The sequence below is a fragment of the Macrotis lagotis genome, chromosome 1 (genome assembly GCF_037893015.1).
Source record: "Macrotis lagotis isolate mMagLag1 chromosome 1, bilby.v1.9.chrom.fasta, whole genome shotgun sequence".
In the NCBI taxonomy this organism is placed as follows: domain Eukaryota; kingdom Metazoa; phylum Chordata; class Mammalia; order Peramelemorphia; family Peramelidae; genus Macrotis; species Macrotis lagotis.
The window spans coordinates 85,066,376-85,091,065 of record NC_133658.1 but is presented as its reverse complement, the minus strand read 5'-3'; the positions used below and the strand labels follow the sequence as shown (position 1 = coordinate 85,091,065).

Sequence of the window (24,690 nt, the reverse complement as noted above, 5' to 3'; positions counted from 1 at the left end):
GGGTAAGCATTGACAGCTTTTCAGGCAAGGAAGTTTATTTTAATCTAAACATCTTTCACACACTCAAGGATGTGAGATGGCCAGAGAATTTGTTCTCACTGCTTCCAAGAACAACCATAGTTTCAATAAGCACCAGCAATTTTGTGATTCTCACCAGCTATGCCATCCCTAGAGGAGACTAGGGTTCTTTCCTCACCTCTCCAAATATAGTCTGCTTACCTAGTAGTAGGAGCTCATTGTCTCCTAGGGTGGGGAAGGGGCTCTGGGGGGGAGGGAGGGCAGTTAAGTATCAGCAGTACATGCTTACTGGATTTCTGAGATGCATGGTGCTCTATACAAATCAGTAGAGACCAACTGGCCTGCTGTAACAAGACCAATACTCTAGCAGCATTTCCATGCCTTTGTCAGAAGCATGGCTTGGAGGTACCATGTGTGCCATCCTGTCCTTCAACCTGAGCAGAGTTTAGAGGGGAGCAGAGCAGTGTTTTCCTGAATTCTAGGGAAGAAGAATATAACTCTTCGGATATTCTATCTTCAGGGAAACTTTCACCTTCTCAGGTGAAGAACCTGAATTCAAGGACCCAGTATAAAGAGTTCAGAGGGGAATAGAGAGATCATAGGGGAGAGAGATTATAACTGCATTTTCTTTCCCCTTGTGATACTTCTTATCTAAAAGGTCCCTGGTAATTAGCGACCTTAGCAGGCAAGCAGAATAAAGATGGGAGCTCCACCTATAGTTTCAAACATTGCTATGTCTAAATTAATAAATAATTAATAAAAATAACATTAAGACCAGGGGTGACAAGTATTTTTTATTTGTTTATAAATCCTTTTGGCAGTCCAATGAAGCCTGAGGTTTCCTTCTTAGAACAGTGGTTTTATAGGCATAAAGTGAAATATGTCGAAGCCCAATTATATTACAATACAGTTATTAATAGTTACCTATATAGTTATGCTTAAAAAAATTCATGAACCCCTGGTTAAGAGCACCTGTTCTAGACTCTCCTGAACCCTCGATGAATATTCAGTAGGTCTATATCATATCTTTTTTGTTTTGAATTTGAAAGGTTCTACTCTAACCAATGGAGGTCTACACTTGCATAGCCCTGTGAAGAGGAAAATTGAAGGGGACAAAGATTACGTCTTTGATAAGAGGCTCAGGTATAGTGTCCGCCAAAATGAGAGCAACTGTCGCTTTCGAGATATTGTGGTGCGGAAGGAAGAAGGATTCACACATATTCTACTGTCCAGCCAGACTTCGGACAACAATGCCTTGACACCAGAGGTAAGATAGAAGGTCCCAGGGGGGTAATAAACTAGACTCTGGGTTCATTTTGATCAAGAATTCACTGTAATTACTTTTTTCCTTAGCTACACTAAGTGGTGTCTCTAAGGGCCAAGACAATGGATGAAGGAAAAACCAACCCATTTAGAGATTGTATTTTGTTTGTAGATCCCCCCCCCTTCATATGAGAGCTGAAATGACAGTTAGGAAACCCTGCCATAACATTTCCAACAATGGTTTTCCAGCCTACATGTGAAGACCTCCAGTGATGGGGAATTCATTAGCTCCTTTCTTTGACAGTCCTGTTAAGATATTTGTTCCTCTTCCCCCTTACATGAAGTCTAAACCTTCCTCTTAAGACAAATCTAGAAGCAAGTTTAAAAATATGTGCCAGACACTATGCTAAGTATTGGGGATACAAAGTAAGACAAAGGAAGTCCTTCTTCTCCAGCCTCTTGACTTTTTCCATCTATCATTCCTAAATTCCTCTCCTGGAGACCAAGCAAAGCAAATCTTATCTGTCTTTCCCATGGCAGTCTTTAAAATACTTGAAAATCGTAGTCACATTCTTCCTGAACCTCTTCTTTTTTAAGGCTAAACATCCTCAGTTTCTTCAGTTGAGTCTTACTTGAAAATGGTCTTTAGGCTCTCACCACCATAGATATAGAATCACAGAAATTCAGAATTGAAAAAGTTTTTAGAGGATATTTAGTATAGCCCTTACCTGAGGAGACATCCCTTCTAATCATTCCGGTAATCAATAGCGTTTATTAACCTCCTACTACTATGTGATAGGCATGGTGATGAGTGTCAAGAATACAAAGAAAGCAAAGGACACTCCCAGCTTCCAAACAGTTCCAGGAGTCTAATGGGAGAGACAAAATGTTGTATATACATACAACATACAACAAATACACAAGATAAGTTGGAATAAACAGCTAGGAGACATTCAGTCTTCGAAATCCTCTGAAAATGGCAGACTCTTCTGAAGAGGTATCTTCCATGTGTGAATAGTTCTAATTATTAGGAAGTTTTCCTTACATCAGAACAAAACATAACTCTCAACATCTTTCATTCATTGATATTAGTTGTCCTTCTGTGGCCAAGCAGCCTAGGTCTTTCTTCCACAGGACATCCATTCAATTCTTTGAAGATAGATTTCACAGTCCTAAGGTCTAAGCATACTCAGTTCCTTCAACTAATTCTTGCATGTCATGACCTTGAAGTCTTTCACTGTTTTGATTTCCCGTCTATAGATTGTCTCCAGTTTTTCTCCAGCTGAAAATGTGACTCAGTTGAATAGCCCATTCTGAACACAAATATCTCTCCAAATGAAGACTGAGATTACATCAGCCTTCTTCATTATCTGTTGCCTCTCATTGAACTGAAGTTACAACCTTTTTTGTCTGGCTATCCCCTTCTCCTCTGCCATCTTGTATATGTACAATTATATGTTATATTCATTTCAGACTTTACATTTATCCCAATTAATGTGATTAATAATCTTATTAGATTTGGTCTGTTGTTCTAGATTGTCAAAATCATTTTGAATCCTGACTCCATCATCCAGTGTCCTTAACTATCTCTCCAAGTTTCCTGGCAAACATTCCTTCATCTAAATCATTAATAAAAGTGTTGAACAGAACAGGACCAAGGAGAGCCCCTCGGGAAATCCACTAGAAACCCACTCCCACCTTCCAAGTTGACAATGATAAGTTTCTATGTTTCCTATAGTTTCTGATCCCAATTTTTTTCCTTTGTATTTTCTTCTCTTCTATGTTCAGGGGAGAAATCTACTTTCTTATAGCCCTTCTTCCAAATATTCTCTTTATAAATTGGGAAGAAAGAGTATCCCAGGATCTACTGTCTTGGCTACTACTAATAAATACCACCATTTGTCTGGACACAATTTCACTCAGATGGACTCCCATCCTACCTCCCATCCTATATCTTTACAGAGCTGAGATTTACTCTTCCTTCTGGCAACTCAAGACCTCTTTAAGTATTTTCAAATTACCCTATCCTTGAAGCACAATGTAATAGAGAAGAAACTTTGAATAGCATAAGGAGACATGAAATATTATCAGAAGATCTAGATTTGAGCTAGTTATCAGACTGTTGCCAAGTCACCTTCATTGTCTGATCTTCAGTTCAAAAAGGACAAAAATAGATTGGATGCTTTCTAGAATTCCTTCCAGCTTCAACATTCTATAATTCTGATTCTATTATCCCTAGATCTATTCTTCTTTATAAGGATCTTCTAAATGCGAGTCTCATTTAACTCTTCTTCAAGTTCTCTTAGAAGTAATGCTAGTCTATATAATAGCAACAGTATGAAACTCTCTTTGACCTTATTTGTGACCATTCCTAGTCTTCTCTGTAACCAGTGTTCCAGTATGAATCATGTTTGTTTTTGTTTTGTTTTGTTTTTTTCTTTCTAGAAAAGGTTAAAAAAGAGAACTACTCTATTTCTTGACCCAATTCTACTCTTGGAATGTAGCCTTGACCTCCTTTCATAGAACTCTTTTCTTTTATTGGAAAGGTAAAGAGGTGGGGTAAGGAATCACCTGAAACCTTCCTTGTTCCTCTGAGCATTACAATTCCTAATCAAGACCTAGAAGATGAAGGAAGGTTCTCCTTTTGGTTCAGCCACTATGGTGCCTCATTTCCAGTAGATAGAACATGGAACTCAAGGTTAAAATCCTCAGCATTTGTGTAGGGCTTCTTTTGATTGTTCTTCAATCAAATTATAGTTATATTAATTTAATCCAATTTCTGACAACTCCCACTCCCTACCCCAAAGTGCATCCATGTGCCCTCACCCCTCTGCCAAAGCATATCCCAGGCTCCCTTGGCTTTCATTTTTAGGTTCATTATTGAAAGATACTGAGTTATTTTAAGGTAGTTTTTGTTATAGATAGGTATCTGATTTCATTTGTGGAGTGGTCTAACAAATTTTCAGCCTTCTAGCCAGAGTAAGTTTTCTGAGAAAAAGGCACAATTTTGAATAACTAGGAATTATGCTTCTCTCTCAACTCAGTTCTCCTTCCAGGACTTTCCATTCATTTACCGTTCTTGGTACCAATTTAGCTTGGTGGCCTTAAGCTGACAGAAATTTGTTGGAACTCTAAGTCATCCAGAGCCATTCCTGGGGATGGGGAACAAAATCCAGTCAATGGACATTTAAATGACTAATCAAGATTCATCTCATTTTTACAAGTTATTTTTGCTGGATTGATTTGGGATCTTTGTGGCCTTTAAAAATTGCTTCATCTCCCTAGACTAAGTCTGCTCATTAATCAAGTAAGGGCACTAAGCTACATGTTCTCCAGGTGCCTTACATTCTGAGTCTTAGCAATTCAATTCAGTTGGGCTCAGTTCAAAATAGGAGAATGGAAAGAATATTGTTGTCGGTGGTGGTTATTTTTTTCTTTTGGTGGGGAGAGGTGGTTAGATAACCTGGTTCTGTCATCTACTTCTAGGTAGAGTGGTACAGTAAGTAAATCACTGGACTTGGAATCAGAAAGACCTGAGTTCAGATTCTGCTCAGAAGCTTACTAGATGGGTGACCCTGAGCAAGTCACTTCTATTTGCTTCAGTTTACTTATCTACAAAATGAGGGATAATCACAGCACTTAATTCACAAGATAATAGAGAGGGCCAAATGAGATAATACATTTAAAGTACTTGCAAATCTGCAAGTATGTCCTTATTATTGTTATTGTTGTTGTCTGTATCAACCAGGAAACAGAACCTCACCTCAGTGTTAAAGATTACCAAACAAGGAAATATGTGGACTCTCAAGAGGAAAATGTTTTTGTTTGATAGGAGTAATCAAGGAAGGTTTCTTGAAAGAGATAGCATTTTGAAGTCTATAAAGAATAGACAGGAGTTTAATGTGCAAAAATAGAGGAAAGAAGGCATTTTAGACAAACAAGTGCACCAGCAAAGTTAAAGAGGTGGAGCTCATCAAGAGCATTAAAGGGAAGAGATTTATTCAGTTTATCTAGAGAGAAGGGGAAGAGAATAATAATAAAGTGCTAAGCACTTTGCAAATATTATCTCACGTGGTTCTCACAACCTTATCAGGTATGTGATGTTATTATCTCCATTTTTACAACTGAGGAAACTGAGGCAAGCAGAAGTGAATTGACTTGCCCAGGGTCACACAACTAGTATGTGTCTGAGGTAGGATTTGAACTCAAGTCTTCCTGGCTCAATACTATCCACTCTGCCACCTAGCTGTCCAAGTAGAGAGTTTTAAAAGGGATATACAATGACATTAGTGTTGAAAAGGGAAATATTAGATGCTAGATTGTGGAATGACTTGAAAGCCATATAGAGGAAGTTTGTGCCCTATATGGAAGGCAGTAGGGAGTCATGGAAAATGTTTGAGCTGATAAATGAAGCCAGCATGCATATTCTTCACTGTAAAAAGTACCAAGTGTGAGCTTTCTAACATATAGGGTACAATAGTTATTTATTTTCACCTTTCCCAGGTAAGAATATGACCCCATGGAAAGCTAAATGTTCTATGGGATTATTCAATTATCTCCAGCAGAAATTTATTAAAAACACACAGTGTACAAAAACTCTATGATCAGCATTAGAGACACAAATGGACCATTTTTTCCCCAATAAAATATAGTATCCCAAAAGTCTTAGTATGGTTTTTAAGCTTTAATAATTTTATTAAATTTTAATAGCATAAAATTGCAATAAGACTTTTTTTTGGACACTCTGCATAGGACTGGGGTTGACATTCCCAGAACTGTGTTTGCTGTAGCTGACCAGAGAGGAAGGGTCAGAAGATAAGGGATAAGGAGATATTAGTAAAGAGGGAGGACTTTCACACCCGTGCAGTTTCATCTTCCTTCCTGTCTGAGATTCCCTCCAAGTTCCAACTGAAATCATGAGTAAGGATAGCTCCCTGGAGTCATCAGTTGTTGGAATTGGTCCAGTTGGCCTCAGGCTGTGTTTTCCTTAGCTGTAGACCCTAGCCCTGCCCCCTGGGCCCCTTGGAAGGGCATTGGCTTCCCATACCCCAGATTTGTGAAGCTGGCCAGACTCCTGTCCCCACCATCCAGCAAACAATTTTGAGGCAGACTGTGGAGCAGATGGTGGAGCGTTGGGGAAGAAGAATCTTCTTTTTCACTATATTCATTAGGACTCATTTCTGACTTTCTTTCAGAGGCACATTAACCACATGGAAATGTTAAAAAAAATTATGCCACGTTGTTTCCCCAAAACTTTTAATAGACCATATTTTCATTAGCTTGAATCACTGGCTAGTTACAGCATGACTGAATGATAACAGCAGTACCACTTCAAATTTTTACAGTAACTTTACGGTTTGCAAGCTCTGGTTTTCAGCCAGCTCAGAATTCCATGGAAGTCAATAAAAAAAATGGTTATGAATGAGTCTGGTTTTCTTATTCAAGTTCATAAATGTCCAAAGAGCAAACCTTTATTAACCCAGGGGAAAAAAAGATTCTCTTCTTCCTTTATCCTCAGGTAAGGTACTCTCAGCCAATGAGGTCATGAATTAGTTGTCTCATATGTGACTTGGTTTCTTAAGCATTCAAACTTCTTGCTATATTGATCCCACTCCCCCCATAAAGCAAAACAAAATAAAAAAAAAACCCAGCCAACTTTCAACTACTAGCTTTGGTCAGAAAAAGAGAGTGGATTTGGGCTTCCTCCCCCAACCTTCTCCTCTCTCCTCATGCTGATAGGGTCTCAAGGCAAATGGGAAAGCCCAAAGACTCTTGTGAGGTCTATGTGGAAGATGTGAGCAAAGTCCTCACCTAATCTAACCTCATAAATAGAAAAGTCAGATTTCCCATTCCACGTGGAGACTTTAGTTATGTGAAGATTTCACATTTAATCTAAGGAGAATTGGAATAATATTTATTCATAATCCTATGAAGCCTCTAAGGAGAGAGAAGTTCATAGATTTGTCATCCTTATTTAGAGAAAATCACTGGCACATGCTTGAAATTCCAATTTTCCTTGGCAGAATGGCTGAGTAATGCCAGGGTTCAGCAAAGAGCCTTGTTCTAATTCTCTTCCCTCTTGTCTGTCTCCTCCTCTCCCACCCCCTCAACTGTTGCTTTGGAAGTCTGTAAAGGAAGCTGTAGGCAAATGGTCCTCTTCTTCACCTGTCTAGAAGTTCTAATCCAGTTCTAATCCATTTTAGTTAAATGGATGTTTTCTCCCCTTTGCCTGCAATGAGTTATTATAAGTAGGGACCATCTTTAGTCCAAACCACTAGCTTTGGAATCAGAAGGACAGGAGTTCAAATTCAGCCTCAAACTTTTACTAGCTGTGTGACCTTAGACAAGTCACTTAATCCTGATTGACTTACATCCAGGGCCATCTTCAGTCATCCTGATTCATATCTGGCCACTGGAGCCAGATGACTCTGGTGGAGGAGAAAATGAGACTGGTGACTTAGCTCCCCTCACTCAAATCCAATTTATGTGCTTGTTATGGCATCAACTCCTTGATGTCATGGTCTTCTTTGAGAATGAAGAACAAACATTATTATTAGATCCCCAGTGAGTGTTTTGTTATTTAGCCCCTACTGGATGGAGTGATGGAGAATTTGCTATTTCTAAAGGGAATCAACTCTACTTTATACAAGTCTAAATGTTATGACACAGAGCCCTGGATGTAGCAGGTGATCAATTACTAATTTTGTGGATTTTTAATACTGGCTACAATAATTCAAACTACTGATAAACTAATTTTTTATGTATGGCAAATATTTCTGTTCCTGCCATTACCCCTAGCCCTATAAAATGAACCAATCTTTGACCAGTTTGACATTATTATTGAATAGCCTTAGTTGTATTCCGTTGCATGATAAATTCCACTGAACCTGGACAGGGCTTATGTCTGAGATTTAATTCTTAGTTTTCAAAAAATAAATAGAAACCTTCAATCTCAGGGTTCTGTCGCATAACTTGGGGTCCTTCATGCAAAGAACAATTCTTACCTGTTTTTATCTTCTAGAGCAGAGGCAGGGAATATCTGACCTAAGGTCCATGAAATCATTGGGTCTGCCAAAGCAACCACAGGTGGGATTTGAAATTCTAGAAAATAAATCTTTTAGGGGTAAATTAATTAAATGTTTGACCAAATATGGCAGAATCATTTTTAAGCTGATATTTTGTGTGGCCTATGAAGGATGTTATGGAATATTTATTCACATGGCCCTTGGCACATGCCCTACTCCTGTTCTAGAGAGTTTATACTGAAGAAGAGACCTCTGGACTTGGGATATTTCCATTGAAATAATACAGCTCAGAAAGCAGAAGGGCTGGGGAAGGTTTAGAACGTGGGACAACTTGACCTAATATGTGACCATTTTGCCATTTAAACCTTTCTGGTCCCCATCTTCCAGTGTTAGATGGTAGCTGTGACTGCTTGAGACTGAGCAATGAATCTTCTTTTTGGCATTTAAAGCCCTTTAGAAGTATGGCCCCCTCATCCCCTCTCCCATCTCCATACCTTTGTACAGGCCTTCCTCTAGGACCTCTTCCCTTCTTACCTCCACCTCTTGGGACCTCTAGAACCCTTCAAGCCTTAACTCAAGTGACTTTCTTCAAGAGCCTTTCCCCCTTCCCCCAGTGGTGAATGTTCTCACCCACCAAAAGTAACTGTATTTGTGTATGTTTTCTATTTAATTGTCTAGGAAGGTTTGGGCTCCATGAGTAGAATGTAAGCTCCAGGAGGGCAGGGATGGTTTTGTTTTTGTTTTTGTACCCCCTTACCAAAAGCAAAGTCCCTGGCACAGAAGAATTATCTAATCATGCTTATTGATTTAAATACAGTTGAAACAAGGGCAGTAATCACAGCAGAGAAACACACCCCATCCCACTCCCCCAGCTCCAGGAGGCCTTGGCCTCCAGGCGGGCCCCAATCCCTCCCTTTGCGAGATGGCTTGCAGCTGTGCTAAGCATGTCCCATTGTTTACTCTTCTCTGTACACAGATTATGAAGGAAGTGCGGAGAGCGTTGTGCAACGCGTCCACCGACGACAGCAAACTCTTGCTTCTCAGCGCGGTTGGAAGCGTGTTCTGTAGCGGCTTAGATTATTCCTACTTACTTGGCAGGTTGTCCAGCGACAGAAGAAAGGAGAGTACCAGGATTGCAGAAGCTATAAGGTGACCCACACTGACCCTGAGCGCTGTCTGCCCTGGGCCCAAGGACAGCCTCTGATTGACCGGGGCTCAGGGGGCACCTGACTAGTATGTTTGGGTGAGAGTTTAAGGGGACACAGAGCACCACATTGCCATAGGAGGGGGCTTGGAGGCTGGTTTCCTTTTTTTTTTTCTTTCTTTTTTTTCTTTCCCTCTGTATAAATCTCAGTCCATTACCAGACTGAAATGCTCATTTGTGTATCTATTCCTGTCCCTCTGCTCATCCACTTAAAATTCTTCTTTGCAGATAAAAATAAAAAGACTGTATTTTTATTTATTTGTTTGTTTGTTTCCCAAATGGATGATGGCTTTAATTTCCCCAGGGACAGATCTTGACCTTGTGGAAATCCTCTTGTGTGTTTTGTTAATCAGAGATACCCCAAAGATGTGGTAGCTCTGATTCATAACTGCCTCTCTGCTTGACCCTGGGAGGTTCAGGGACCTGGAAGAACCTGTTCGACTGCCTCCTGTGAAACAGGAAAGTAGGAGCAGTTGCTGTGTGTTCCAAAAGACAACAGGAAGCTGTGTTTCAGCCTAAATTAATTAGACCTAAGGCCAAGGTGGTCATCTTCAGATTATGACCTTTTATCACACAGTTCATTATGATCTAGATCAAATGGTGATCTCTGATCTATTATGCAGAGTTGAAATCCTAGTGTAAATGTGCTAAATAAGATTGTTTGGCCAAGTTCAGCCCTGTGCACAATGCAGAGGCTTTGTAAAGAGTTCCCTTGTATTTATTTGTTCTACTGATCAGGACCAGGGCTAGTGGGACAGCCTGGGTAACTGCAGCCCCTGGGGTGTTACGACATAGACCAATTCTCTTCAGAGTTCAGGTATGAAGAGCATCAGGTTCTGAGTAATACTTGGTCCTGATTTATTAGATTCAGGAGAGGCAGGGAAATTCTGATGATTGTGGGATTCCCCCTTTTCTGTGTTTCTATGTTTCCTGCCTTTGGAGGCTTTGTCTCCATATCTTTATTGGTTTAGTGCTTCTGACAAAATCCATTCTCTTAGAAAAGTGGTCCTGAAGTTTTCTCATTTGACATAGTCTCGCTGGACCCCCATTCTAACCTTCCAATGGAAGTTTCCATACAATTGAGAGAGGGGAAAATAGAAACTTTTTTTTTCTTTTTCTTCAACCAGGAGAAAAGAGAAAGAAGAAAGGAATTATAAACTCTTAAATTAGAAGATATCTTAATGCTCATCTAGACCAAGCCCTTGCCTAAAACTTAAAGACTTGATCACCCAGAACCTAGAATCCATTTCTATTTTTTGAAGATTATTACTTAATATGAGCCCAAATCAGTCTTTTTGTAATTTCTATCCATCATTCCTAGTTCATTCCACTGGGTTCAAACAAAATAAATCAATTCTTTCTCATGCTTGAGAGCCCTTCAGATTCTTTGTATTTAATTTCCTAGCCCCAGGTCAGTTAAATTTTTTTTTTCTGATCGATTGACAACTGTCATGTGGTCCTCATATATTTTTCTTTCTCAGACTAAACATCCTTAGTTCTTGTAATCAATCTTTGTATTATATATATAGCCTCTAGTCATTCTAAAGAATACTCTTAAGTAAATTTTGATGTACTGAGTAATAAAAGACATATAAGTAAAGGTCACTTTGGTTTGAACCCTACTCTATTATTTGCTTCCTATATAAATGTGGGACACATTATTTAACCCAGTGGGCCTGAAGTTCAGGTATTAGGTGATATCAGAGTGGTGGCTATAAGGGAGGAGATGTTGGTGTATTTAGGAGGTGTTAAAATAAAAACAATAAGACATGGCAACTGATTGAATGTGTAGGGTAAAGTCAAAAGAATAGTTGAGAATGAAACCCAGGTTGTAAGCTTTGTTGACTAGGAAGATGTTGGTACCTCTTGGTAAAAGGGAAGGTAGGAAGAGGAGGCTTCTTTTGGGAATAATGAGTTATATTCTAGACATGCTCAGTTTGAGATGTCTATGAGAAGTCCAGTTTAAGATGTTAAATAGGCAGTTGCTTGAGACTGGAGGTCAAGAGAAAAGTTAGGGCTAGATAATTAATTCTGAGATGCATCTATAAATATATGATAATTGGATTCTTTTTTTTAGGTTTTTGAAAGGCAAATGGGGTTAAGTGGCTTGCCCAAGGCCACACAGCTAGGTAATTATTAAGTGTTTGAGACTGGATTTGAACCCAGGTACTCCTGACTCCAGGGCCGGTGCTTTATCCACTGCCACCTAGCCACCCCAATAATTGGATTCTTGAAGGTGATGAGATTCTCATCTTGATTAGATCATATAAAGGGAGAAGAGAGTTCCCGGGACAGATGCTTGGGGAGGATAGTCTTGGACTCAAGCAAAAGAAACTGAGATTAATGGAGCCTTGATATTTAGGACCTTTTTAGCATCCTCAGATTCTTCTCTCCTCTGATTGGAAGACAAGAGAGTAGCACAATAAAGTCTTTCCAAAGCCTTCCTTTAAAGAAAGCTCAGAGCTTTCCTACTAAGTTCTTTAGCTTCCATCAGCTACTTTGCTTGGCAAATAGTATCTGGTAGCTACCCTACCTTCTTTTGGGTACTGACTTTTAGCCTGTCAACTCCTTGAGGATGGGGATTGCCTTTCTTTTTCTTATTTATGTCTCCAGTGATTCAGTGTCTGGCACACACTGTAAGCGTTCAATAAATGTGTATTGAACATGATTATAATTCTGAAGAGTAGTCAAAGAAGTTGGGAGAGGAACTGGGAGAGAGAAGTATTGTGCGGACCTAGAGAACAGTGTCCTGAAGAAGATAATCCAAACTGTTATAGTCTGCAGAGAAGTCAAGAAGGGTGGCCATTGAGAAAAAGCCATTACTTTTGGCAATTAAGAGATCATTGATAACTTTAGAGAGAGCAATTTCAGTTGAATGATGAGAAGTTAGACGGCAAAGGGTTTAGACTTAAGTGGAAGGGAAAAAATAGTGAGTATGAGAGCTAGGGGGAATCAAAAAATGGAGAAGTCTATGTATAGATTAGTAACTTTTATTGAATAACATCGCATAATTTTTTGCCGGAATGATTAGATCAATTCATGACTTAATTGTAAGTATAACTATCTCCCGATGCACTTCATAACTGAGTATTTCCATTTTTTACCATCTTTCCCAATTTGGGTTCTATAAGGTGAATCTCTTGAGTTGTTTCAATTTTAAATTTCTCAAGTGTTTTGAGCATTTTGTCATTTCTTATTAATAATCTATATTTCTTTGCAAATGAGTTGACTTGATGGTGTTCAGTTTATTTAAGTACCAAGATCCTCATCACCAGCTGACTAGGCACTTGGTGATGAAATTTTGGCCATGCAGCCTCAGAAACAAAAAATACAAAATGGTTCTTTGGCGTGTGCCACCTCCAGTGACAGAGATAGGATGACAAGAAATGGGTTGTAGAATACTAAGAATCACATGGTTTTTATACTTCCTACAGACTTAAATTTGACTATTATTACTCTAAATGTGTCCAATAACCAACAAATGTGCAGTAAAATGGAGGAACAAAATCACATCAGTATCACTAAGTGAAACCAAAAGAAAAGTGGAAGTTGCAGGCAAGAAAAAAGATGGTGTAGGGTTTTCCTTAAAAAAGTGCATAGAAGAAATGGTAGAATTGAGTTTTTTTAATGGTTTTATCATATGCCTAAAGATATTAAGAAAAATTTCAGTGGCCATTCACTCATCTTATATTGAAAAGCTCAAGATGAGTATTAGCAAAAAAGACTACTGGAATTAATTGCAGAGGGTTCACCCATAATCCAATACAAAGGATGGAGAGGAAAAGAAATTTAGTGAGGAATTCAGTAAGAGCTTTCAAATTAAATAAACATAGAAAATTGGATCAGATAACAGCATTATCAACTTAGGGTTGGAAGAGATCTCAAGGGCTTTCTAGTGCAACCCTTTTATTTCCAGATGGGTAAAATGAAACCCAAGAAATTAAGTGACTTGCCTCAAATCACATGTAGGCTAAGCAAGAGAATCAAATAGGATTTGAAGCCAAGTTCTTCAACCTTAGAGCCAATGATTTTCCCATTTCACCTTGCTTCTGTGCAATGATGGAAATAGATGAAGATGAAAAAAATATATTGAGGAAAATGGATCACTAAAAAGGAGTTAGATATGTCAAAGGCTTAAAGATAGCACAGAAGCCTCACCCACTTCTGTGCATGAATATTTTATTCAAAAAAAAGAATCACTCTACACTCCACAAGAGTTGTCTTTAATTTCTTTGAAACTATCCACTTGTAATTTTTTATAGCATAATGATATTCCATTACATTCATATGCCATAATTATGTCAACCATTCCCTGATTGATGGGCGCCCCATAAGTTTCCAGTTCCTTTCCATTACAAAAAGTTCTGTTTTTTTATATAAATAATTTTGTATAAATTTTTTTGTATAAAATGTAAATTTTGCATTTGTTTTCTCTTTCTTGGTATTTTTGGCATAAAGTAATATTGTAATCTAGTAATAGAATTGATAGATAACAATAATAATTATTATTTATATATTGCTTTCAGGTTTTCAAAACTTCATGAACATTTTATCATCAACATTCTACTATTCTTATTCCCCATTTTATAGATGAGGAAACTGAGGTAAACAGTTAAGTAGATGCTATTATCCTGTTTTACAGATGAAGAAACTGAGAAAAGCAAATTTTAACTAGATGCTATTATTCCTGTTTTACAGATGAGGAAATTGAGGCAAGCAGAAATTTAAGTGACTTGACTTGGGTCTCACAGTTAGTGTTTGAAACAGGATTTGAACTGAGATCCTCCTGTTTCCATTCATGTGGAGCAGCACTCCATCTTTCTTTGCCATCTCAATGCATCATAAATAAAAGAATATGAATAATTAACTTTTCAGGACTAGATAACTATTAAAACAAGTATCACACAGAGGGCAAATGCAAAGATTTTGGTGAGTGCGAGCAGACTGACTGTAATTTATATAAAAAAGTGAGGAACTTGGAAGAATAACTTGGAAACAAAAGATGCCATTTGAATTGTAAGGGATAAAAATGTGTTGATCAAAGGGAAGGATTGAGAGATACTAAGTGGACAGTCCTCATGCTGCCTTGACATCCTTGGGCTATGAGGTGAAATGGAAAATCCACCCAGCATATGAAAAGGATTCCATCTAGTGAAACTATCAGGAAATGGCCAGGTCACATAGGTGGACGATTATGAATGAGTTATTGTAAGAACTATTGAAAGGAAAGTCCAAATCAATGAAATAACAGATCCATTTGTGTTTTTCAGTTGAATATTTTCTCAGTGTCTCCTATCTGTTCTTATTAATTTGTGCCAGTTCTGTGTAAGCAGTCAGGTGGTAGATGGGAGAGAGTAGTGGAGGTAGAGTCACATTTAGCTCAAACACTTACTGGAACACTTACTGGGCAAGTCACTTAATTTGTTTGTCTCAGTTTCCTTAGCTATCAAATGGGTATAAAAGTAGCACCTGCCTCCTGTGCTTGTTGTGAGAATCAAAGGAGATAATATGTATGAAGGACTTAAAGGCTTATGTAGCAGATGCTAGATAAATAGTAGCTATCACCATCATCATCATCATCATCATCATCATCATCATCATTGGTGCTAGGTAGTCGGTGGCTTATAGCCCTGGAGTCAGGAGGACCTGAATTCAAATCCAGCCTCAGACATTTGACACTTATCTGTGCAACCTTGAGCAAGTTCCTTAACCCTGATTACCTCATGTCCAGGGCCATCTCTAGTCATCCTATTCATGTCTGATCACTGGAATCAGATGGTTCTGGAGGAGAAAGTGAAGCTGGTGACTTAGCACAGTATCCCTGACTCAAATCCAATTCATGTGTTTGTCATGGCATCACCTCCCTGATGTTGTGGTCTTCTTTGAGGTCAAAGGACAAACATCAATCATTATTATATCTATTATATATAATCAATTTTTATTATAACTATGTATTTTATGCACACAAAATTTATATACATATATATGAATGTCAGACATTTTATTAGAGATGTTTGATAGAAAAATGTTACCCCAAATTCTAATTTCTCTTCCTAATCTAGTAGCATCAAGTTCCTTCACACAGAACACTTTTCATTTACCCCAATCTAAATTGTCTATTTTGTCATTTGAAAAATTTTTAAAATGCCCTCTCTATTTGTGTTTCTCCTTAGCAATAGTTGTGGAAAATGTGACCTTTCCTTATTATCTATTATTTAAATACGTGATCACATAAAGGATTTATAATCTTCTCAACAAGGGAGACTCATGATATGGAAACTCTTTATAAATTCAGATTGTCAGTGATCCTGTAGGTAAGTCCTTGCTTGAGGTATAGAAAGTTTAAATGACTTGCTGTGGGTATACATTAGCAAATTTCAGAGAAGAAATTCGAATCTAGGTTTTCCTGATTTCAGATTGAGCATTCTATCTACTATACTATACTGCCTTTCTCTATTTGAAAAAATAATGTAACTCTTTGCTTATATAGTTTATATAGTTTGGAAATTATTCTCACGTGTAAAATCTTTGGACTAATCCTATTTTCTTCCAAACTACTTTCCTGTTTTTGTATTAGTTCTTATCAAATAGAAATTTCCTCAACTAGTATTTTCTACCCTGGATTTATTGAACACTGGGCTATTGTACTCATTTTTTTCCAAGTCTTCCTTCCACTGACCTCCTTTTCTATTTTCAAACCAATTTTTTACTAGTTACTGTACGTACATATACATATATATATATATATATATATATATATGGTAAATATAATTTGAGATCTAGTGATTTTAATCCTTATTCTGAATTTTTATGATTTTACAAGAAATCTATCTTTTTTTAAAACCTTTTGAGTGAATTTTTTTAAAAAAAATTATCCACTTCTATAAACTATCCTCATGGTAGTTTATTTGAAATCTTTATCTGAATTTTAAAACTAAAATATTTTATCATATTGGTGAGCCAGACATCAATATTTATTTGTGTCTTCCTTTTTGTAATAGCAATAGTAATAGTAATAATAATAATAATAATAATAATAATAATAATAATAATTAACTTTTATGGAGCACCTATCATTATTCTAGGGACTATGCTAAGCACTTTACAAATATAATTGTAATTGATCCTCCCAAAACCCTAGGAGGTGGATACTATTATTATTTCTCTTTTACAGATGAAGGTGAAGACAGTTTGGTGTCTGTAGTTGCATATTTTGTAATTTGTGTGTAATCCAATAAGTTAAATCATGGATAATTTATTTTGTAGTTACTTTTCATAGAAATTCTCTTTCACTTACAAGAGATAGCGTTCTACACCTCCACTTGTAATCATATTCATTGCTGAACTTGGTAAAGTTTTAAATGTGTGAATGAGATGTTCTACACCATAGGATTCCTTTATGAGATATGAACAGGTTGTGTCAAATTTTAGTAAAATAAGGCAGCATAATTAGCTAACCAAATATCAATGAATTTCCAACAGTTACTAATGAATTCAGCTGTTACTAATGAATTCAGCAGTTACTAATTCCAAGCAATAGGCTTAGGAACCTAGAGGAGATTGAGATTTGCACCTTGTAACAAAGGACAACATAAAACAGAAAAGTGGGGAACAGACAGGGTGAGATATGAGAAGTGGACCTAGAGGAAGTGCTACATTTCCCCCATATGGACCATGTTATTCAAAAGACTAGATGAGCAGTAGACAGAAGATCCAACAGGGACAGATACAGACACACTGAGGAAAAGCAGAGACAAAAGAATACAGAAATAATGACACCCCAGTGAGGAAGCCATTTCAATGGATATGATTCCCTAAACAAGAGAAGAGTGTCAGCTATGAATTGAAGAAAGTGTTTCCACTAGCAAGAAGCTGAGAATTTATTTTTTGAACATATTTATTCATAATTAGAGGCAACTTTCCCATCTACCTACGTAGGTGGGGGGCAGATACCCAGAATTTTAAGGAGGACATTTGTGCCAATTGTTCTTACCAACACTACCTTAGTAGATGCCCTTTGCTAAAAACAAAGAAACAAACAAAAAGCAAATGATTTTCAATCACTGATGGAAATCACACCAATGGGGGCTCATGAGTGATAATACTAAGGACCCCCTAACCTCTTAGATTATTCCCTGGATATCACAAACTTCTAGTGAATGGGAGCTGGGAAAGTGGTTCCAAAGGAGATCCTATGCTATCTTTTGCTTCTGGGTTTTTTCTGTTATTTTTCTTGTTATACATAAAAATGTAACGATTTTGATGGATTCATTTTGCATTCTACTACTTTATTAAAGCTATTAATAATCTCAAAAATGTTTTCTAGATTGATTCTGTAGGGTTTAAATAACTTTACTTCCCTTTGCCTGTTATTTGTTTCTTTAACTTCTTTACTGTTATAATTAATTTGTCTAGTTTCATGCCAAATAATAATGAATGTTACTGCTTTATTCTGAGTGCGTTGGAAGAGTTTATAGTTTTCCTTTATTTCAAATAATACTTTTAAATTTTAGGTAAATGCTTTTTAATCATACAAAAAACCCTTGTTCTATCACATCTAAGCTTTTTATAATTCTTTATATAAACGAGTACTGTATTTTATCAAAATTTTTTCTTCATTCATTGATGAAATTTTGTCTTTTTTGCTGTTTTTGTTATTTTTATAATTAATAACTAGTTATCTTCCTCATGGTGAACAATTGCTGCATTCTTTATATGAATCTAAATTGTTCATAAATAATTATTTTTAGATTTATTCCTAGAATATCTTTACTAAAGTTTTATTCAAAAGTTCTTAATTAGTATTCGTTAGTGAAATTGGTCCATTTTCTTTTCTTTTCCACTTTATAGCTCCCTGACTTGAAAGGTACCTGAACTACATTTATCTCACCAAAGAAGGTTGGTAGAGTGCCTTCTTTCTCTATTATTGAGAACAATTTATATATCATAGGAATTAAATGCTCTTTATATGATTAGTAGAACTCACTTATAAATCTGGTTGAGCCAGTAATTTTTCCATTTTGGTAATTCATTTATGTCTTTTCCTTATGGATTTCCTCTTGTGATTATGAGTTATTTGGAATAGCTCATGTTTTGTTAGTTTGGGTAATTTTGTATTTTGTAATTAGTCATTCATTTCCTCTAAGTCTTCAATTTTGCTGACATATAATTGAGTATAACAACATTTAATAATTTTTCCTTTTTTTCTTTTCTCTTTGAATTCACTGCATTCATTTTTTAAATTAACTAATAATGGCTTATCAATTTTGGAACTGTTAAAACAGTTTAGTTTTGTTTCTTAGTTCAAAGTTCTTTTGTTGCAAGTTTTATTTTTCATTTTTGAAATTCATTCATTTGTTCTGGCTTTAGAGTTAATTTGTTAGTTTCTAATTTTTAACTTCATGTGCAATTTATTAATCTCTTTTGTTAATCTATCTTTTCTTTTGTTAACATATCTTTTCAAGGTGAGAAATTTTCCTCTAAGAATGCTTTAGCTGCATTCCATATATTTTGGTATGTTGTCCCACTGTTATCATTCTTCTTAAAATAATTATTTATTATTCCTATAATTTGTTATTTGACCCACTCATTATTTCAGATAATATTACTTATTCTTAATTAAGTATATATCTTTTGTTCCTTTATTGATTACTGTTTTCACTCTATCATGGTCTTTAAAGGATTACAGTATTCAATTTTTCTCCCTTTATGTATTTATTTGTGATTTCTTAATATTCTATCACATGATTCTTTTTTGTAATTGTACCATGTGATTCTGAAAAATAAGAACACTTTCTAATAATCTTATTCAGAAATTATAATGGGTCTCTCAAATCTAGCTTTCCCAATGTTTCATTCAGACTATACTTTCATTTTTATGTATTTTTCTATTAGATTTATTGAACTCTTAAACTAAAGTCACCTACAATTATTCTCTATCTAGGTATTTTTGTATTTTAGATAAACTTTCCTATCAATATATAATTTTTGTGTGTTCCTATTTAATAATAATTGTTCTCTTGCCACACATTCTTTATCTGTTGTGTATTTTTTGTATTGGATATCTTCCCTGCTTCTCACTCTTGTTAGTATCTACATTTTACAATTACCTTATCCCAAAGGATAGAAACCGCTGCTTTTTTAAAATCATCTGAAGCATGATACATTTTATTTTAAATTGTTGGGTTCTGATTGCCATTTCTTCCCCACAGCATCACTCTTTATCTTGGTCTAAATGGCATTTATTTGTTGTTTCCCCTTTCAAAAAATACTAATTCAGATTTGTACTTTTTTGTACTCTTTTCCCTTCTTTGTCACTGGAATAACTTATTCATGAGCTGTGCACAGAAATATTTTCTCACAAGGTGAGACTTAGCATATTACCTCCTTTGCCAGTCCAGAAAAAGAGTGTGATTCCCACCTCAACCTCACCCTTCTTTAGATCCCTTCTTTATCTCTTTGAGAAAACATTCTTTGTTTAGATTCATTTCTAGAAGACTTATTCAAAAAAGAATGTGGGGAAGAGTAGAATGTGGAATGATGGAATTGACCCTGGATTTGAAGTCAGAATCCAAATGGAGTCTAGATTCTGCCACTCAATCTCCACTCCCTTCCATTCTATCCCTGTGAAGCCCTATATACCTTCTTTCCTTATCCAAAAATGATTTTAAAGAGCTTTAATAAAAAAACCTCCAAGGGACCTTCTCTAATATATACTTTTTTACTTATTACTTTTCTCAACTCTATTCATCTTTTAACTTCCTGATTTTATCCATGGATAGTCTATGCTGTTTTTTTAAAATATCTATAAAGATTAATTGTTGTTGGCCAAAAAGATTTTTAAAAAAAAGAGAAATTGTTTGTCTCCTCATTTTTTATGAGAATAAAAAGTGTACTTCTGAATCCTTCCCCATCTTTTTTCCTTATTTCACCTCTTTTTTAAATAACCTTTGTCTCTGATGTTCCATTGTAAGAAATAGTATTTTTCACTTCTTTTTACTTTCTTCTCCCCTCTTTTGTTGTCACCAGTTTTTGAGTTTTTTCTATCTATACATGCTCTCTCTCTATGTTCTCTAAATGTTCCTCAGACAAAATGAGAGTTAAAAAACAAGAAAAAAATCCAAACATTATAGTTTTGTACTTGAAGCATGTTGATTTCAATTCATATTCTTAGTCTATTTATGCTATATGTACTTATTTACTTAAATTCATGTTTTGAATTTACATGATTCATATTAATCTGTTTTCTGAAAATCATTATTCTTTAACTGAGGAATTAACTCAGATCCACAGGATAATTTTAGTGTAAAAATTATTTAAAAGACAGGTTATTAAATAAAGAAGGTAAAGGTTATTAAATACAGAAGCAATTTTCTTTGTCTTTTGTACTATTATTCCAGCCCTTCCTTTTATCTCCTGTGAATGGAAATAATCTTGCACTTCTCAGATTGTTCTTTTTTGGATTGTCAAGAGAGTCTTCTTTTTTTTCTGCAACTTATGCTTAATATTAAAGTACTGGCGGTACTAGAGTTTCACTACAACATTTCTAGGTGAGTCTTTTAGTCCTATGTGACCTTGATTAAATTCAACTACCAATCCTTCATTTCTTCTTCTGTAAAATGAGGGGATTGAGAGATGAGCTCTGAATCTCTGTAGTTCTATAAATTTGGGGTTTCTGGATCTTAGATTCTCCAAATCTATACTTTGCTCTGTTCTTCCATTCTTCTTGGCAGTCATTTAGTATGATTTCCTAAAACATGTTATTTAGACTTTTTATTTCATTGTATTTTGGGAGGGAATTAATAATTTTTCAGATGATCTTGCTGGATTCTGTTTTATAGAAATCTGAAACACCTCCAACTCTGTTTTCTTTCTCATTTCTTTTTTCTTTAATTTTTTTTTTTTTTTTTTTTTTTTTTTTTTTTGTCTAGGCAATGGGGTTAAGTGGCTTGCCTGAGAGGCCACACAGCTAGGTAATTATTAAGTGTCTGAGACTGGATCTGAACCCAGGTACTCCTGACTCCAGGGCCGGTGCTTTATCCACTGCGCCACCTAGCCACCCCTCTCATTTGTTTTAATATATTTTCTTCTGTCTTTGCAGTTTTGAGTTTCAAATCTGCTCATTTCTTTTGTTAAGAGATTTTTTTCCGAGCATTTCTTTTCATTTATTCTAATTTTCTATTTTTTGTTTGTCCTTTTTTCTCTAAAAACTCTTATTTTCATCTTTCTTTCTTCATTGTTCTAAACCTTTTGACAAGTTCTTGAAGTCCTTTCATCATTATTTTTCTGATTATCTTGTGACTATATTTTCCCCTCTCTTCTGAACTTTTGGCATCATTTCCTTTTACTCTATAGTTATACCAATTTTATTGGATCGTCTCCTTAATTGTTTACTCTTCTTTTAGTCTATTTGATCTTTTTTTTTTTAGATTTTTGCAAGGCAATGGGGTTAAGTGGCTTGCCCAAGGCCACACAGCTAGGTAATTATTAACTGTCTGAGGCCCAATTTGAACTCAGGTACTCCTGACTCCAGGGCTGGTCCTCTATCGTGCCACCTAGCCACCCTATTTGATCATTTGTTTAAATCATTTTTCTCTTATGTTAAATTTTTTCTGATCCCTTTGTTTGTTGAAATTAATTTACTTTATCTGGCAAAGTTTTTTGATCTCAAGGTGATGAAGTGAACTGAGCTTAGATTGAATCGATCATCTTACTAAGAAGCTAAATAGAAGTCACATAGCTGAAATTACTAAGTTTTCCTTTGTGAACCAAAATCTATAACTTTACGAATTCTTCTTATTGCTTGTAATTCTGCCTTATGGATCCAAGCAGAAAACTGATCATATGACAATCTTTCAAACAAATGAAAACAGCTGTTACAACATTTCTAAGTATTCAGTTCTGTAGGCTAAACATTCCTAGTTTCTTCAACTATCCAGTCTCATTGCCATCCTGATCATTTAGGATTTAATTTAATTTAATCATTGTATTAGATGCCGTGATTGTGGACAGTATTGGATTTTAGAAATAGATGTAATTTAGTAGAATGACTAGATTAGCACTTTAACTTGGGTAGGATAGGTCTTTGTTAAGAGCATTAGAATAGGGCTTTGTTAGTTGGATGGATAGGGTAGGGCTTTGTTGCTAAAATGTATAGTATGGGGTTTTATTTATAAGATGTGTAGAATCAGGTTCTGTGATCAGAAAATGTAGGACAGACTTCTTTTTATGTATCTGGGTATCCGCAGTCTCTCACTAGGAAAGGTAAAATAAGATTTTATTAGAGGAATAGCTGAAATAGGATGCTATTCAGAAAAATGTTACTCTTTTATCAAATGTTCTTGACATCTAATCAAAGAAATATCCCGCTATCTCCTTTGACATCATGAGATCTCCTTTATCTTGGGGATACCCTTTTTTTAAATTGTTCTTAAAAATTGATCTTACCATAACACACAACTATAGATAATTTTGTGGTCATTTTCTCCTTCACAGTAAATACTGAACAAATCAGTTAGAATGATATTTATATTTCAGTGAATTCATGATTCAAATTTATAAACATTAAGTGTCTACAAATATGAAAGGAACTGGGAAAAACAGAGATGAAATTAAAACCTAGCCCCTGCTCTCAAGAATTTTGTATCTAATGCGAGAGTTCTAATTGGAAAGACTACTCATGGGAGATGACATGAGTTAAACCTTGAAGGAAACTAAGGAATCAGTAGGGAAAGAGGGCTTATTTAAAAGTAGAATATGGGACAGTGAGTTCAGAGAACACAAAATAGGTTGGTTTGAATAGATTAAAAAACGTGCAAAATGGAGGAACGTGAAGCATGATAACATTGATATGTACACTTTCTCCATTGATTTAAGTTATAACCAACTTTTGTCTTCTCATCCTTTAAATTTTGCCTCTATGCCTTTTCATAAATCTCTCATGGATATTCAACATAATGGAAGCCTCCATCTATTTTTTTTCTCTAATATATTCCATGACTACAAGTTTAGCTCTTGGACTATTGATGTTACCTCTTGTTGTCATTCCTAAACCAGCCCATATCCTTTACCAATTACAAATGACTACATTTCATATATGAGACATTTTATGCCATTTCTTATATTTACATCATTATAATATACTACAATCTATTCAAGCCTGCCCATGTGTCTGTCCATTGCTTTTTGGACCATCCCTAAATTTTATTCTTCAAAGACTAAATGTTCCATGATTCATAGACACAACAGAACAAGATTGATATTAAAATATGGATTTATGTTTTGTGGACAACATGTGATCATACCATGCAATTTTCTAAATATAATTTAACCTGCTTTTTTGTCCACTTTGCAATGTTGGTCTAATTCATATATAGATGGACTAGCTCAATGGAGTACAATTCCAAATTTATGACATAATCTGGAAAATTGGAATTTTTCATTGATTTCCCCCCCATATACAATGAATTGTTGTATAATCTCACAAAGGATGTTTGTAAAGTATCAATTATTCATTATCATTTGTAAATAGAAGTATTTGAAGAAACCATCTATGGAGAATCCTACTTCCACTTGACATCTTTGTCAAGGATACTTCTCCCCAATCTATTTTTTCTTACTATTGATAATCAGGGGATCTTTTTTACAAACAGCTCCTTCATTGTACCTACCGAAAAATCTTCTATTATCTTAGCATACACACACACACACACACACACACACACACACACAAAACACAGTTTTGTAGGAGAGACTTTAGTGACATGTTGCTTTACTGAGTCAAATTGTTTTAATATTATCAACAAAAATAAACTGTGAGAATCTTATATTCTCTATTTACTTCAGCTAATTATGCAGTCTTGAAGATAAAAGTTACTGTAAAAAATGTTCTTTATCATAGATCTCATGTTTCCACTGAAGATATCCACATTCTCGTCAAATTTTTAGAGATGAGAAAGTAAACATGCTACTGGTGTTCTTTCAGTCAAGAGTTTTTTGGTAGTTTCTAGGACTGTTTTTACAGTCATTCATTATCTTCTTTCAGATATCTTAAATATCTGTCCTTCAGTGCTTTCAAAATTATGTTGTCTAATGTATGGATTTCTTTTTTAAAAAAATATGATTCAATCCCCTAAGTATTTATAGTGTCTGCTATACTGAGTCTATTTTCTTCCTTTTTTA

The 24,690-nt window shown here is 35.6% G+C and overlaps 1 protein-coding gene across 3 annotated transcripts in view; it reads left to right on the top strand.

The window, feature by feature from the left end:
* CDYL2 (chromodomain Y like 2) overlaps positions 1 to 24,690 on the top strand; it is a 220,833-nt gene that overhangs the window by 169,882 nt on the left and 26,261 nt on the right. For all 3 annotated transcript variants that reach the window (XM_074203887.1, XM_074203896.1, XM_074203879.1), the window contains 2 exons: positions 1,068 to 1,285; positions 9,283 to 9,455. In XM_074203887.1, the coding sequence (XP_074059988.1) occupies positions 1,068 to 1,285; positions 9,283 to 9,455 (391 nt within the window). The remainder of the gene's footprint in view (positions 1 to 1,067; positions 1,286 to 9,282; positions 9,456 to 24,690) is intronic.